Raw genomic sequence first — 17879 nt, 5'->3', positions numbered from 1 at the left:
ACATTTAACAGTTTTTAACAGTGTAGGCAGTTTTGAACTTATATGCTGTTTAATGTTTTGATAATTGTGTTATTTTACATTTGCGTAAACATTCTTCTATCCTTCCTTAGTTTTTTTGATCCGGTGATTCTGTACTAGAATATGCGTAATAGCGCCCCCTACCATAAAACAGTGAAAACACGGATATCTGGAAAAAGTTGATTTGATATAAATAGCTATGAACACAACCAGTGGACTAGCCTACACAAAAATCCATATAGCTACTCAGAATTACAAAAACATATATTTTTTCTTTATAAATGAATATTTTCAAACCATTAAAAAAACACGTTTATAAGACTCGGTTTATAGATAGTTTTATAAACATACACTATAGGTTTATAGTGTGTAAACCTATGTGAAAAAGAAATAGGCTACTCAATCAAAAGAGTAAACACAACTACAAGCCAAGTAAACTTGGAATACTTAATTATAGTATCTTGATTCAAAGATTGAATTCAAATATAGGCCAAATATAGTTACTAAAATATACAAATATACTTTTCTGTTTAAGTCAAATGCTTTAGTGCAATTTTACGTATGCTTCTGCGAAGCACATAAAAAGTAGACTGAAAGTATACATTCTTATTTTTAGTTTAAAAGAAGTATACTAGCACACTTGAATAAACTTATTTTTCATAATCTTACCTTTATTCTTTAAGATATTTAGTATCTAAGAGTTCACCCTTTCTGACCAGTACACAATGGTTCAAAGACAATATTGCGGATGCATGTTCATTCTTGAGAGAGTTTTTTTTTTCATTCAGTGAGTGTGACATTCATCAAAAGGGTGAGATGTAGAAATAAATCAGTGGATGTAACCCGAATGTGATTGTTCGTTGGTTTAGCTGGTCGCTCTGTGTGGGAGCGTCGTCACGTTTATCTGTCAAAGTGTGTATTTACTCTTGCTAAACGAAGTTGTCTTAGGATGCTGAGATTAATTGTGTTGCGTTGAGAGGTGTCTGTATCAGGCAGCTCACTCTTGACCTCTAATAGACAGTCACTTTGTTACAGTATTCGACTTGGCACTGTGCGTGTGTATGTGGAGAAGAGTGTATCCACGAGGCCTGTCATTTAATGTGGGGGTGAGCGTTTGAGCTCATTTGGCATCAATGGAATTGGGTGAAAGGTCTTTTTTCTGCGGAATTCTACCCAGCATTCAAAACACTCAATACGATCCAGATGTGTGTGTTCTTGCATGCTTGGCAGCTCCACTCCTCCCTCGCCATCACACCATCACAATACCCCCTCCTCCAGACTCTCCCCCATCTTTATATCCCCTCTTCTTTCTCGCTACCTCTTTCATAACCTCTGCAGTAAGTGTCAGGGAAAGATGGAGGGATCTCTGCTTGTGTCTCTTCTGTGTGTGTGGGCCCTCAGCAGCCTGTCTGCAGCATCAGGTGAGCGTGTTTATGTGCGTGGGTGTCTGGGAGAAAATGAAAGCATTATGGATGGATTTCCATGAAAAAAATGTTTTTTTTTTTCATGATTTGTTAATGTATATTGAATGAATGACAGGCCATTTGATAGATTTTGCACTGTAGGATTACCATACTCTGTTTTGAACTGGAAGTTATGATTTAGATTTTGTATTTAAAGAATGTGTGATTTTTTTTTTCCATTTATTTGAACATTTTGGTCTCCATCACATTTTTAATGAAATTTCTATTCACCCAAAAATGCAAACTTGATCATTATTTACTTAACTTTACTTTGCTCTAAACTGGCATGATTTTCTTTATTCTGTGCAAAACTATATAGTTTGAAGTATTTTTTAAATAGTTTTTGCCCATACAATGAAAGTCAATGGGGTCCAAAACAACACCACTGACTTTCATTGTATGATCAAAAAACAGACCTTTATAAAAAATAAAAAGATATATTTTTCAATAATTATTTTGTGTTACACATAGAAGAAAGAAATTTGGAATGATATGAGGGTGATTAAATCATAACAGAAGTTACGTTTTTGGGTGAACTGTCCCTTTAAAATCTGTCTGGGTTGTGATTCTGTCATTTTCTACTCATCATCCCTTCCCTTTCACATATTGCCTTTTCCATGAAACACACACACACACACACACACACACACACACACTGTAAATTCTATCCCCCTACTAACCCTAGCCCAAAACATGACCCTACATGTTCAAAGTAACATCATTTTGTATGATTTATAACTTGCTTTTTATACTGGTATTACTTTCTTTGTGGGGACATTTGGTTCCCACAATGTAGGGTTTACCAGGACACACATGCACATGTAACGTGTTTCTATGTTTTATGGGGATTTTCATAGAAATAATATTTTTTATACTGTAGAAACTGTATATTGTATCATCTAACCCTAAACTGACCCATCACAGAAAAAACTTTCTGCATTTTTACATTTTTAAAAAACATTTTCCTCCAAAAAAATGTCATAAGGAAAAAGATTTCAGATATCTTGGTGGGGATAGTCCTCATAATGTAAAGACCGAGACACAGACATACAGACCTAATTACAAATCATTACATAACCAGAAATGCATAATTGGGTTAAACTCTTTCATTCTACTACTAACATTATGTTTTATTATCAGCTTGTAACATTTAAATGTTACATCCTGTTTATGGGTGGGCTACATCCATATCACTGTCTGGTTTATGGGGATATATTGTGTTAAACACCTGGTTCAGCTCAGAGAGCAATGTCTTGGGCAGACGGCCAGCCGTTTAACAGCCTGCTATTTTATGGCATGATTAAAGCGAGATGAATGTGTTGTTGATTGCATGTACACTAGCCTACCTGTAAAAAATCTTTATGTAAAAGAAGTTTATTCAAGTGTGCTAGCATACTTCTTTTAACCTTAAAAAAAAGAAAGTATACTTTAAGGCTGCGTTTTATGTACTTCTCAGACATATACTTAAAATTACACTTAACCTGTTTAATCCCAAATTTTCCCTTGAAACCGTAGTATATGCATTTTAATCCTTAGACCTCTCTAACATAAACTTTATGCCCTCTTTGATTTTATGTTGGTTAAGTTAGTGAGATATTAGGTTTTATATTTGGTCACAATAGGGACCGGTGGGAAACAGCATAGTCATTCATACAAATTCTTGAATTGAAAACACAGGTTTTGGCTGTTGATCCCATTTGCATGCTGTGTGTGGCATCTCTGTTGTTCCTGCACTTGAGGGGGAGGCAGTTGGGGGTCATGGACTGTGTTGGTGATGGCATAGATGGGAAGTGCCGGGCTGGGGCGGCCCATTTGCCAGGTGGACTGTTGGCTGCTGGAGGATGGGGTGGATTTTCATGAGAGCCAGTTGGTGTGCCCCACTGGTGGGGAGGTGGGGGGTGGGTCATACTGTTGGTTCACCTCTGCTTCACCATTTCGTGGTCTGCCTGTGGATTGGCCATTTCATGCAGATTTTCCCTATTTGGGGGGGGGGGGGGTATCCCGCACATCTGGGAAGTCTAACACATCTGGTAGTTTTGCAGAGCAAAGAGGATACTGTCAATGCACAGGACAGAGCATGTTACTTTTAACATAAAATAAAATCTCAACTCAAAATTTTTGTTTTCAAGTCCACCTACGTTAATCTACGAACTCTCTTGACTGCTTTGTCGGCCATAAATGGTGGATTCTGCGGATTATTATTGGTCAGATTGCCTGTCATTTAAACTCCCAGCAAAGGGTGAGTTGTGACCGTTAACAAATTTACACCTCTTATGAGCAAAATATATATGCAGGAGTATAATTCTCTAAATATATCAGTAGTAGACCCTTTAAAGAATATATGTACTAAATATGATAGTGTTACCTGTTAATTGGTTTTATTTGCTTCCTATAGTAGTCGGTGGTAGACACCTTCGTCTAGATTTGAAAGCAGGAATTCAGTTGAACTCTCACACTAGTCACAAGACATTGATACATTTTAATCAAGACAATTTATTTTTTGATTTTTGCCCAAAGCCAACAACAATATACTTTTAGAGCTTTCAGAAATAAGAAAAGAGACGCACAGGGGTCACAATCATGACCGGTGGGATTAAATGGGTTTCCGGATATATACGGTAGGGGGCGCTATTATGCATCTTCTGAAATAGTACACAATCTCTGGATCAAAACACAGGAGAAGAAGAAGCAGAAACACAAATATAAAATAACGCAGTTATATCAAACATTAATATAACAACTGCCTAACATTACCGAATTAAATATTGAAACCATGAAGAGGAAACGCCTGCGAAGCTTTGGGGGTGTTGATGTACTCAAACTACTCCATTAATCATTGTTTTGACAAAATTGCGATTTTCTCAGCCTTTTGTTTAAAATGTTGATAAAAAAAAAGAATGCATGAAATGGAAAGAGTTAAAGTACAGTTATAGGTATATTTCAAGTATGAAAAATGGAAGAAAAAAAACAGTAGAATACTTAAAGTGCAAAATTGTAAAATAAATTGTAAATGTCTATAAATATCTTTGCTTAAAGAAAACGTAAAAAAAGTAAAATTGCAGTATAAAACTACTAAACTAGTAGTTTACTGAGAGTAAGCTATACTTCAAAGTGTACAAAAATGTGCTCCAATTATTTTACTCGTAAACTTTCAGTATACCTATAAGTTCACTTGTAAATTTGCAGTACAAACAAAAAAAAAATAGCGGTAAACTAGTTGTGTACTAGTTTTACTGTTACACTTAAAGTAACTTAAAAGTATACTTCTATATAATAAAAAGTGGCCCAAGTAGAATTGAAACAGTAGACTTACAAGTATACTTCTAGTACATTGAAATTGGTATAATTACTAAATAAACTCCCCTTAAAAAATATACAACTTACTTAAGTTAATAAAATGAACTTGAAGTATACTTATTTTTCGTAAGGGAAGAATTATGATTTTTTTAATGTATTTCAAAGAAGCTTCTTGGTTGCATTACTAGATCAAACATACGTAAAAACAATAGCCTAATATGTGAAGTATTATATTAAAAAAGAAGACTGCAGTAATGACTGCTGAATATTCAGCTTTGCCATTAGAGGAATAAATTTCATTTTAAAATAGGAAACCATTTTTTTTAGTTTAAAAATATTTCACAATTTGACTGTTTTTACAGTATTTTAGATCAAGTTAATGCAACCCTGGTGAGCACAAGAGACTTTTTTTGCACCATATAAAATTGTAGCCTACCTATTCTGATCTTTGACCGGTTGTGCATATTGTCTTTTTTTCTGTACATTTTTAATGTTTCTGTGCATGCTTATCTTACAGTGAATGCAACAGAACAGTGCCCAGAGAGAATACTGGGCAATGAGAGAAGACAAACATGCCCAAAAAAGTGTCAGCAAGATAAAGACTGTGGCAACAAACGTCAGTGTCTCTGCGACGGGCAGTGTGGACTCAGCTGTGTAGCCCCAGGTCAGACCTAGAAACCCCATCATTTATTTATTACGAACCTTAAAAGCAAATAAGCCTAAAACAATGACTAAATCTATAATTGGTTTTATAATTGGTTATATATTATAAGGCAGTGTTCATATTTTTCATGTACTTATTCTCTGTTAACAGGTCGTACGTGTCCGTGGCCTCTCCCACCAGCAAACAATTTTGATGTAGTTCTCCTTTCCCCTTTGCCCTCTTTCTCTGCTCTTCTTGAGGTTCGTTGTAAGCCTGGGTACAGTATGCATAACGGGCTGGACGCTACGATACGCCGCTGCCAGGGTGACCGGCAGTGGAGTGGAGATGAGCCTGTTTGTACAGGTAGGAGTAAACATATTTTATCTATCTACACTGTAATTTTTTAATTAAAAAAATAAGTTACCTGCATGCTTGCCTTAAAATGTAGAGTTTATTGAAATTAAAAATGTGAATTAATACAATGGACATTTCTGAGAATTGACAACCTTTATTCAAATATTATTAAAAGATTTTGTAAGAATATTGGGTAATTGTGTATTTTATTTGTGATGACACAGTGAAACATGGCAAATTGTGCTATTTTCATAATTTATCAAAAATGTTATATTTATTAAAACAATTTCCTTCATTGTATCAACTTACATTTTTCATTTAAATAAACTCAACATTTTTAAGGCAACCAGGTTACTTGCTTTTTTAAGTTAAACAAAAAAACTTTTTTACTATCTATCTATCTATCTATCTATCTATCTATCTATCTATCTATCTATCTATCTATCTATCTATCTATCTATCTATCTATCTATCTATCTATCTATCTATCTATCTATCTATCTATCTATATATATATATATATATATATATATATATATAGATATATATATATATATATATATATATATATATATATATATATACATCTTGAGTTATTTGAAGCACTAAAACATAGATTGTTTTCTTAAAAATAATAAAATAAAATAAAAAAACATAGAACTAGCTTTCTATATTTGAGGTCTCTGGTTTGGCCTAGATAGGGGTCCATATTTGTATATTTTTTGATAACTCCTGCATGTTGCTTGCTAATATTGCATGACTATGTGTGTACTAAAGCTGTAAAAATTGGAATATGAGATGAAGACATCATTCCTGTTGGGTCAGGTTGCCCTCATCTTGTTTGTAAACCATCAATTATTGTCAGCATTATGCAATTCAGGGAAAATGACTTCACAGCAGTAATATTATTGTGGTGATATTGAGCGAAGCCAGCTATGAATGTGAGAAAAAAATGGAAATATGTGTCAGTGCCTGCATAATAATGCATCCTGGTTGCATGAGTAGTTTATGGTACAAAAGCTTTAAGCTGGTGGACCTGGGTCAGCGCTTATTTCTAGGCGGTGGGGTTTTAGTCTAAAGACTTCATCTCTGTGGAGAGGAGGCGTAAATCGGCAGAGCTCCAGGCTGCAGCATTCCCAGTATCACCCCCTCTGCAACACATGGACACATTCAAACACTCATTTCCTGGAGTAACATGAGAGGTATTTCTAGGAATGAGCTGTCAAAAGAGCCGAAGTGTAGGCGTTTGGGGTCTGTAAGAACTATCCTGCAGTACTGTATTATCTGCAGATCAGTGACATGGAATATTTAACAAGCAGAGACAGGCTTGTAGATATGCCAGATTCACACACAAAGTTCAAGCGCATTCAAAGCTGAATTGATGTACAATGGAAGTTTGGTGTGTGTGCATGTTGACTGTATGATTTCCTCCCCCTTCTTTAATCAGTCATTCTCACAAAAGAGTGAGAGATTTGATACATACTGTATTTGCATGAGTCAACTGCTCAAGAGGGAATGTGAGAACAGCTTGTTCCAGATGGATATTGCTGATCAAATTCAAAATGAAGACACACATTCTGTCTATCCATCATCTGGGTATCCACTAAGCCACGCGGTGACCTGTGAATCAATTTTTCAACCATATATAACCATCTTTTTATTCACCCAGTCATGCATTTGTATGTTACCTCATCTAATGCTCCAGGCCAACATCCACAGCGTCCTCCATTTGGATTGCTTTCCCAACCACGTACCAAAAGTTGCATTTGCATTTAATCATTTAGCAGACACCTTTATCCAAAGTGACTTACAAATGAGGAAAGCAACATAAACAATCAAATATGATACCTTAATATACATAGACATAACCACATTTTTTAATGATCCTCAAACAACTCGACTGATGAATCAGTCTCTCTAAATCCGTACTTTCCGCAAGCCTACTCTGCTCTGATTGTCCAGATGGCCTAGTCTGTTGTGATTGGTCTACCACGTACAGCGCGTTTCGAAAGCTAAACGGCCAATGCCATAACTGAACTTCAGCTGAGGCTTCCTCAGACTTCAGCGATTGTACACACTGTACAAGCCAGTAATGATGATGTCAGTGTAACCATATCAATCTGAGCACAAGTTAGTAAACCCAAACCTTTATTGCAAGGTTGACTTGAGCAGTACATTTCTGATACAGTACTCATTATGAGATGTTGCAACTGTAATTCCTCACTGTAATTGCAGCAACTGTAATTGCTTTAACTAGAGTGTTAAGTATTAAGTGTTAGTATTAATGGGTCAAGTGTCAAAGAAAGATTCAGCAGCGCAGGTTATGTTAGGCAGGTCATTCCAAAATCTTGGAACAGTCAAGTTAAAGGTGAATGGAAGTGATTTTGTGTCTCTTTTTGTGCTTACTTGCAGAATACAAGCTTCTGGGATGCAGAGCCAGTAGTTCTGTTGGCAAAAATCAGTGCCTTGAATTTGATGCTGAACTAGCAACCAGTGCAATTTTATGAGGAGAGGTGTGACGTGTGCTCTCTTCTGCTTGTTAAAGACCACTCTCGCTGCAGCATTCTGTATCAGTTGCAGAGGTTTGACAGTGCAAGCTGGAAGGTCTGCCAAGAGAGCATTACAATAGTTCAGTCTGGATAGAACAAGAGCTTGGACAAGGAGTTGTTGAGCATGCTCTGATAGGAAGGGCCTGATCCATAATGTTGTATGCTGGACTGGGCAGTTCTAGCAATGTGGTCTGTGAAGTTTAACTGATCATCAATCACAACTCCAGGATCCCTAGCTGTCCTGGATGAAGTTATAATTGATAAACCTAGCTGAATGAAGAAGTTGTGATCTCGACTGAGAACAAAAGAAGTTCTGCCTTCGCATGTTAGGGATGCTGAATAACGGAGGGTTTTGACTGTATCTCTTCCCCATCTAAGCTCTTGATTTGAACTTACAGTAAAAAGGCATTGTGATCCATTTCAATTATGTAAAACAATTTTTTAAATATCTTTATTCAGAATTACATTAAAATGCAATGCAATGCATATATAAAACAACCTGCTTGAATAGACGTTTAGCATGTTTTTAATTTCTATGTTACAGTTTTTCTCAGTCGCTTTGGTACATTTCTCGAATCAAACTCACAATTTGCAAAACAGTAAGTGCATTTCTCAAAACAATTTGTACAAATAGCAAAACACAATGGATAACCTGCAAAAGCCACTCTCTTACTCAAAATCCTTAGTTCATCTCTCAAAAGTAAATATCTGTGTCAATGAACATGTCAGTGCCATCAGAATGACAAGTCCTTGTGTCATTGTGTACGGATAAGACAGTCAAATTGTTTAGTCATGTTGTCAATATAACAGTTTACTCTGGAGGGATGTTCTGATGGAAACTATGGCTAAAGTTTTGATGATGATTGTGATTTCATCTGTATGTGTGAGTGTAATTGCAAGAGAATGGAAAAGAATTACACTCTTACTGTTTGTACTGTATTTTATTGACAGAACATGTCATTAAGATACAAAAATGAAAAGACAGCACTGAATAGCACACACACAAAAAAAAACCTAAAGAAGATATGTGAACATAGGAAAAACTGTACATGCGGTGCTATAGAAATATACATATATATCTGCTAGTTGATGTTTCATGAGAAGCACCTTCGTTAGAGAAAGTCAAGATTCACCTGGGAGCAATTTACCAATTCAGGACAGATTTAGAAAAAAAGTCTAATGGAAATATAGAAAGTATAGAAATATGCTTGACATATTATGATAACTTGTTCAACCATTTTGCATGTAAAGACTTATGCTATGAACTTGTGCCTAAATGTTGTGGGGGGTGAGACTATTCAACAGAGACCAAATATAATACATTTTGATCAACATGACATAAGCAACTGATAATGTAGGAAACAACAGAGAATTGGACATAATCATTTGCAGGGATGTACCAAAGCATTTGCAACTTGTTCAAAGAAATGAGAAACTGCTTTTTTGATGTGCACAAATGACACAATGATGTGAGAATTAAACAGGTATTTTTGAGAATTTCAATTCTGATCTGAGAAATGTACCAAAGCGACTGAGAAAAACTGTAATACTTTTACATTGCAAAATATTTGCATTGCCTCAAGAAGATTTGCATACTCTTTTGCTTTCCCCCAAGAAAAATACTTTTTCCTGCAATCTCACATTATTTCCATCACCAGTGTTTTGTTTGCTCACAATTTTTTTTAAGTAAACATAAAAACATTTGCCAGAGAATGACAAAAAAGGACATTCAAAGGGTAACGTAAAAGTTGCAAAATCATTAAGATACAAATTTTCCTCCCACCTTATATTTTTTTCCATCACCATGTCCCCTTAGGGGCGCCGTAATTTTTATATATATAATAATAACTTTTCTTGAAAAGAAAACCTTATTTATGTAACAACACTGATGACAATGTAAATCAAAAAGTGTTGTCTTTGCATCTGACCTCTTTTTTTGGTTAGAAATTGTCTAAAATGAGAAATGAGCTCCTCTCCTGCTTTTTTTTAACTTAAGCACCTAAGTAATTTTTAATCTACTAACTCCTTCAGTATTTGGCACGGATGGTCTACGTCTTTTGGGGTGTTTTTGATTAAAACTGCTTCACTGATCAATCAGTCACACAATCAGTTGTGGTGCAACTAACATACAGTAACATGTAGAAAAACAATTTACGCTTATATGGCTTGCTGTCTACTGATGAGTGGCCCAATAAAGCAGCTTAAACTCGAGCTGTGGTATACATTTATCTTAGCCAACTAAGCCCAGTTCATTCACTATGGTACCAAACAGAGATCAAGTTAGAAGTGACCAAACAAACACCAAGCAGTAAAAAGTCCCGGCTAAAAAATCCTCCCTCACATCTCCTCCCTATTGACAGAAATGAGAGAGTGAGGGGGAGATGTGAGGGAGGATTTTTCAGCCGGGACTTTTTACTGTGCCGAGTCGAAGTACTCTCAGAAGTGCTATTCCACCATACATTATAGTTCTCCTTTTTAATCCATGTAGAAAAGCGCCACGTTTTATTTTATGTCATCGTACTTGATCGTTCATCTATTCGTGTAACTGTATTTAAATAGGGAAAACGTGGAGGTGTTTGGTCGCTTCAAACTTGATCTCTGTTTGGTACCATAGTGAATGAACTGGGCTTAGTGGGCTAAGCTAAATGCTATCAGATCATCACCACACGTCAGAGCGATTAAGTGCACGCACTCAGACGAGAGAGGTATGTATCAACTTGTAACGAAGTTCGTTGGTGGAAGGAAGGAGGCGGGAACCTCAACAACATTCAACAAACATTGAACATTCAACAAACTTTAATTCAAAATAAATAAACAAAACAAAAGTAAACCGCGGGCAGCCCCTCACGGACAACTGCCCGCACACACACACACATAATAAAACGCGGGCAGCCCCTCACGGACGACTGCCCGCACACACACAACAGAATGTAAACAAAACATAACATAAAATCCAGGCCTGGTCCTCTCTCGTCTTTCGCTGCCTTTGCTCCTCCTTTTATGCTCCCGTCACTCGGCCGCGAGAAGAGACCGGTGTGTCGTGCAGCTGGCACTCATTACCACTCGTCACTGGCCCGCTCTCGTGGTCCCTCGCCCCGTTGCTTGCCACACAACTCATTTTATTTAAGGGAATAACATAGTTTAATATAAAAAAGCGGTGAGACCTTAACACATTTTAGGGTGAGTAAATCATGGGCTAATTTTAATTTCTGAGTGAACTATCCCTTTAATAAGTTTCTTGCAATATCAGATAATTAGACCATTTTATGACAAACAAGGTGAGTTCAGAATCAGATTGTAAAATGCCAGTGAATTCCCCAAAAACGTAATATGTAGAAATGTATAATTCATTATATTTTATTTTAAAATGGAAAATAATGCTACTTCTTTTTACTAGACCGCATTTTTAGAGTAATTTAATTGAAACTTTCCTGAAAACGACAGAAATGAAAACAGCAAGAAATTAACACAAAGAGTACATTAATTCTAAGGACTTTTCATAGGTGTTTGTCTGTCGAATCAACCTTAAATGCATACTCAAGTCAAGCAATAAATAAGATATTTTGCTATTTTTCCACCAGCCTCCCCAGATGGAGATCTTGAGGCAGAGCCGGTTCTGGTGCCTGAGGTGTCCTGTTCTTTGCCTGAGGATGATGATGATGATCTGCTCTCTGTGCAGGGCAGTGCTGCCGTGGGATCCACCATCCAGTACCAATGTGCATCTGGGTGAGATTGAAGAAGGAAAAAAATTGAAAGAGAAAACTGTGACTGATATACAACAGAATGCCTCATTTTATTATAATTATGCAATCTACACACCTCGTCCTCTTTCCCATACAGATCTGTGCTGATTGGAAATAGTGAGAATATCTGTTATGAGAACCAGACATGGCAATACCCTCACCCCATCTGTCGTCGTAAGTGTGTGTGTGGGTGTGTGTGTGTCGGTCTGTCTGTCTACACGTACTCCTCCACATGGGAATGACTGAGACTGAGATCTTGCAAAAAGGAAATAGCAGGTGCATTAGAATTTATGCTTGAGTGGAGGATGTTGTTCATAACTGCTAAAGAGATATTGTGTACTCTTGCACACCATGGTACAAAATAACAAGAAAAGAGATGAGAGGGACAGCGGGAGAGAGGAGAGCAATAAAGACTGTGTGGGTTTGTGAGTAGGCGGATAGGGCACTATGTGTAAAAGCATTTTTGAGTGTGTAGAGCTAGTGGAGCTTCACAAAAATGGCAGTTTTACTCAAATATCCTGGTGCAATGATGCCCCCTGTTGGATCAACATCATTTTTGCAGTTATGCTTGTTTTAAAGGCATTCCATTGTGCTTAATCGATAAACAGTATGCTGTTTACAGTAATGTTGGCATAATGTTGATAATTTTGACTAGTCCTTCATTTTCTTTTAAAATATCCAAAGAATGTGCATTACTGTGAGGCACTTTAAAGGTCGAGTAGGCAATTTTTGGAGCGGCTAGCAATAGCAAGTTAGCTTTGAAAGCAGGTGATCCCACCCTCCTTCCAGAGCATGTCCAAATCCATGCCTCCTTCAAAACACATGAACACACACAGCAGAGTTTGGAAAGTGCCAAGAGACGAGAGACGGCATCAAAATACTTCATGTCTCAAAGCGCGGCTTGTGAAAAATATTATAGATGTTTGTTTAGTTTTTTTGCGGAGGGCCTGGGGGTTCTCCCCCAGAATTGTTTTTATTTAGTAGATGATTTCCTGCATTATGGGTGGTTTGAGGCCTATACCAATAAAAGAACTTAATCCACTCTACATCATAATAAAAAAAAGATAATATTATTTTAACTGCCATAGAAATCAAGTTGCACAGGTAACGATAATGAACAAGTTGCATGTTTATTATGCTCTGTGTCCAGATAGAAAAAGTGCAAATGCATAATGATAAATTATATTAGATATATGTTTCAGGTCTGTGTCCACGAGCTATCACAAGCACTTGTTTTAAACGGTAAGCAAGGGAAGCAAAAGATTTCCTTTCCTTTCCCAGCCAGTTAGCCAAGCCTTTTGATCGAACCAACCTCGGAAAAATCGTCTCTTGTAGGTTTTCTCCTTTTCTCGCGCCTATTCCCTTCTGGCTTGTCTGGTCCGAGTTCTTTTACAAGGAGTTTTTCTGCTAATGTTCTTCTTTTGTAGCAATTTAACTTAATTTGGGGCTAGTTCCACTCCCACGACTACATTAATGCTACTCAACATCATCTGCCAGGCTGAATGTCCTGTGGTTCAACAGGTCCACTCCCCTAATCTCAGAACTACAGGCGATATTTTCAGCACCCCAAACCATAAAATTCGTCGACGATGATTGGTGAAATATAAACTTTTTTTGGCTTAAATTACAGCACTGTGGGCCTAAGCAAACTAGCGCCCCTGAAGACTATTGGCTACTGTGCCAACATGATAAACGTAACGACGTTGAAAGTGAATGCAAAAATCAGAATGAGTTCTAAACACATTCTAAAGTAAAACCATTATTAATATATAATTAACACACATTATGTTTCAAAATGAGATATTATTAAAAAATAAATAATAATAATAGAAATAAAAACAAGCAGGCAGGTTGGCGGGAGGTCGGCGCCCTCTATGGACAAGCCGCTGTGTTCGCATGTACCACCGGACTGCTGCAGATTAATTTTGTTGTTGATAGCATTGGCATTGAAATGCATAAATTTGAGGCAAGACGGTCTGAATATAACGCAGCATAAACTCCTTTTAGTTTAGAAGGAACTGTAAAAGGTGTCTGCTGTTTCGTTTGTGGTGCTCGGTAACTGATGTCTGTCTAACTCTGCGATGCATAGCATAAGACATGCTATGTCTGCATGGATGCTGCTTGGAGGTACAGTATGTCAATATACATACGCTGACAGGCAGTTAGGACAAACATTTAAGGTCCTATGCCTTCCACAGACGATATTTGTAAGGGATAAGGTACATGCAGCCGCAGGTCTTAACCAACCTGAAGGGGTTTATTCTTGCGATAACAACCAGCTGTACATTATCCTACTTATTACACGGCTACTTGCCAAATAAGTATATAATTAAACACAAAATATTGACTTAAGTTTAAATATTTTATTAGGTCTTTAAACTCAAAGCTTCCATGAAGAACGCAATTGCAAGCAAGCAGCAAGTTCATACTAGAGAGACATTTAAACTATATGGTACAGTCATACTTCTTATTACACAGAATTTCACCACATAAATAATTATAGAAGTAAAAGATATTGACTTGAGAAACCTCTTCAGCTCTGCAGCACATTTAGCATTTTTTAGAGAATTAGGCATATCTGATTTTAAAAGAGCGCCCTACCCACATACATTGGAGTAAATTGATAAAAATTGTCTCATTTTACAGAAAACACTCTAAATTTGAACACAGTGTTGGAATATTGCATATACTCTATTGTATCTATTCACAATTTTATGATAAACATATATATAAAAAATATATTTTTAATTATTTTTAATTAATTTGTTATTTAAAAATCTATATATTTTTTATCTGTTTTGTCTACAACCTTTCTGAACATTTCTGTTGATTCTACAAATTGGCATTAAACAGGGGGAAAATAATGTTCTTGATATCTCCTTCCAAAAAAAAGTTCTTGAGATTTATCTGTCCAAACTATCTAATAACTCCTACTCATCATCTCCATTGACATTAGCCTGCCACTAGGAAATCGAAAAGAAGGCTCCGCCTCTTCACTTTGTAAAGGGAGATCTCTGGCTCTTATTGGTCTAGAATCATGATCGACATGTCTATAAAGAGCTGAGATTCTCAGCTTTTTTGTCGTATGATGCAATATGTGATGACATCCTCAAAACTCGTGGCTAACATCGACAATCAAAACTAACGATAATAAGAGTATTTATCTGCATCACATGTTTTGATCTGGACATTGATGACATGTTACAGTGTCATTTGGCCATGCTTGCTCACAGACATGTTTTGTGGTGCGCGAGTTATAGATTTTTAAAAAAAGATTATGATGATGCAATTTTGGACCCACGCGTGGGGGTCCAATGGGGGGTGCAGAGCTGAAGTGGATGTGCTGAGTTAACATACTCGTTTCTCTGAAAAACAGTGCTACAGCCAGTTATTTTACTTTGAAATGTGTGCTCAGAGTCGGAATGTCTGTTTTTTTTTCGGTCTGTAATACCCATTTCAACCACTAGCTTACATTCTTACATACAGCACCTTTAATAAAACAATATGCTTGTGACAAAGAATACATTGTGCCACAGTGATGTCGATTAAGCACAGGATTATTCATTTAAAGGGTTTTCACATTATACTTCATCACTGTAATTCTGCAGAGCACTTTTTGTGTATTTAAGTGTGTGCATATGTATGTTATCAGGAGTGGTTTGTCCTCCTCCTAAGGAGGTTGATCGTGGACACCTGGTGGCTGTCCAGAGAACTGAATATGAAGTTGGTGACACAATTTATTACCTTTGCAAGAAAACCTTCTTTTTGGACGGACCAAATCAAGTGACTTGTCTACCTAATGGGACATGGAGTGCAGAGCCTGCTTGTCGAGGTAAGGAAAGCTATTAACAACGCAGTACATTCAGTCATCGTGGCGGTGTTGACTTTTGGCTTTTGCATTCAACATTTTTATTTTCTTGGATGTGAGGTTTGTAATGTTTTGGTTTCCAGCCGAGAATCATAAACCTCCTTTCCTTTTGGACAAATATCTCCCATTATTCTCTTGACCATTTCTTCCCTTTTGCTTCCGATCAGCCCGCTGTCCGGTCCCAGCTCAACGCAGCAGGGTGATTGTGGGAGGACTAAAGCGCTGGCCATATGATCTGACGGATGGTGTGGTTGCCCATGGAGAGAATGTGACATTTTTCTGTAAACATCCAGATAAACTGTGCAGCTTCACTGCCACGGGGGTCTGTGTAGATGGACAGCTCAAGGCACCTAGTTGCTTCCTTGGTACACAATTACCACCACATGTACACATAATAAAATACTATACTTTACATTAAAAAATAACCCTGCATCACCTTCATCTACCTCTTTTCTCTTTAGACCCTACCTGGCTGCAGTTCAAGCTCTTCCCTCATCGACTGGTTTCTGAGATTGATGCATGTGATCCTGCTGACCTTCAGTGAACTTATCAAATTATGACAACACATTTTGCATGATGGCATGCACAGTTCTCTCCTCACTCTGACACTCACCTCACCTCTCCTCACACACCTATTTGGAGTCTGGATCAACATTTGTTAATTTGTTATTAATGTGCCACTACATTTTTATGCTGGACCGGATCTCAGGATCTCAAAGTTATGCCTCATTTAACTCTTCTCTTCTATTTTATATGTTGCATTGACAAAGTTAACTTAAACAGATTTTGTGTCATATCTGATGTATGCAGACACCCTCATACTTGCTTGAGGTTGCAGTTGTCATAAGCTGTGTAAAATAGCTTTTTTAGTTATAGCTTTGATGTTTATCTTGTTATAATATTTTATTTCTTTTTTAAGGGATAGATCACCAAAAAAAGAAAAAAAAAGTGTTGTGAAATTGTGAAAAAAAGTGAAATTGTATTATTATTTACTCACCCTCAAGTTGTTCCAAAACCTGTATGAGTTGCTTTCTTCTGTTGAACGCGAAAGAAGATACTCTGAAGGATGTTTGTAACCAGACTATTGACTTCCATAGTAAGAAAAACATTCTGTGGAAGTCAATAGGGGCCCATTACTGACATTCTTCAAAATATCTTCTTTTGTGTTCAGCAGAAGAAAAAAACTCATACAGGTTTGGAACAACATGAGGGTAAGTAAACAATGACAGAATGTTCATTTTTGGGTGAACTAGCCCTGTAAAATTGTTTCTGCTAACTGATACATTTGTCAATCCCAAAGCCAAGAAAGCACAGGCCAAAGTTGAACTCTGAAATCATGCCATGTATGATGCTCTCTAACTTTACTGTATCCCAAAAGCAGTTTATAAAGTTAACAGATTTTTTGACTGGACTGCTAATCATAAGAAAAGAGGAAACTTGGGAAATTGGATTATTACTGCATAAAAGCTTTGCTGATACAGCCATGCTGAATTGTTGCTTTTATAAGGATTACGTTTGGCATTGTGAAAAGCTAATAATAATCTTTGATTTTTTTTTTTTTTATATATATCTATCTTGGCATGATTCTACAATAAAGAAACTGGAAAATGTTTGTTGACATCAAAAGTACTGATTTTATTTTATTGTATTGTTTGAATGTTATATCTCAAAACTAAAACAAAACAAAACAAAAAACATCTAAAACTTAAATGAACACTCAAATGTATACAATGAAATGTCTGAGCCCAATGTCAAAACATCAAAATAAATAAATAAAAAATACAGATTAAAAAAAGGCTTTATTTGTTTGCTCTATTTGTTTTATGCTCCCCTTGCATTTACTAAAATGTATAAATCTTACCTTTAAAGTAATACAAATACTGTATATTAAAGTAATAAAAATACTGTATAGCACAAAAATGTGGCCTATTGGATAATGTTTCA

General features: G+C 36.5%; 1 protein-coding gene across 1 annotated transcript; it reads left to right on the top strand.

Moving 5' to 3' along the window:
- The first annotated feature begins 1345 nt into the window (after nucleotides 1-1345).
- Nucleotides 1346-17068, top strand: ntd5 (ntl-dependent gene 5). The gene is made up of 8 exons (XM_067449707.1): nucleotides 1346-1439; nucleotides 5296-5442; nucleotides 5593-5784; nucleotides 11906-12050; nucleotides 12165-12241; nucleotides 15720-15899; nucleotides 16103-16300; nucleotides 16397-17068. Exons 1-8 carry the CDS (start codon nucleotides 1373-1375, stop codon nucleotides 16477-16479), a joined length of 1089 nt encoding a protein of 362 aa, XP_067305808.1. The 5' UTR covers nucleotides 1346-1372; the 3' UTR covers nucleotides 16480-17068.
- Nucleotides 17069-17879: the final 811 nt, after the last annotated feature.

This window comes from Pseudorasbora parva, chromosome 7 (genome assembly GCF_024679245.1).
Source record: "Pseudorasbora parva isolate DD20220531a chromosome 7, ASM2467924v1, whole genome shotgun sequence".
NCBI lineage: Eukaryota > Metazoa > Chordata > Actinopteri > Cypriniformes > Gobionidae > Pseudorasbora > Pseudorasbora parva.
Note: the sequence above shows the minus strand (reverse complement) of the source record. Positions and strands in the feature narration are given on the sequence as shown.

Coding starts and splice junctions, on each gene's coding strand:
- ntd5 (XM_067449707.1), top strand. CDS start 1,373: ATGGAGGGATCTCTGCTTGTGTCTCTTCTGTGTGTGTGGGCCCTCAGC. Junction 5,443..5,592: donor ACTCAGCTGTGTAGCCCCAG/GTCAGACCTAGA, acceptor CTCTGTTAACAG/GTCGTACGTGTCCGTGGCCT. Junction 15,900..16,102: donor TGCAGAGCCTGCTTGTCGAG/GTAAGGAAAGCT, acceptor GCTTCCGATCAG/CCCGCTGTCCGGTCCCAGCT.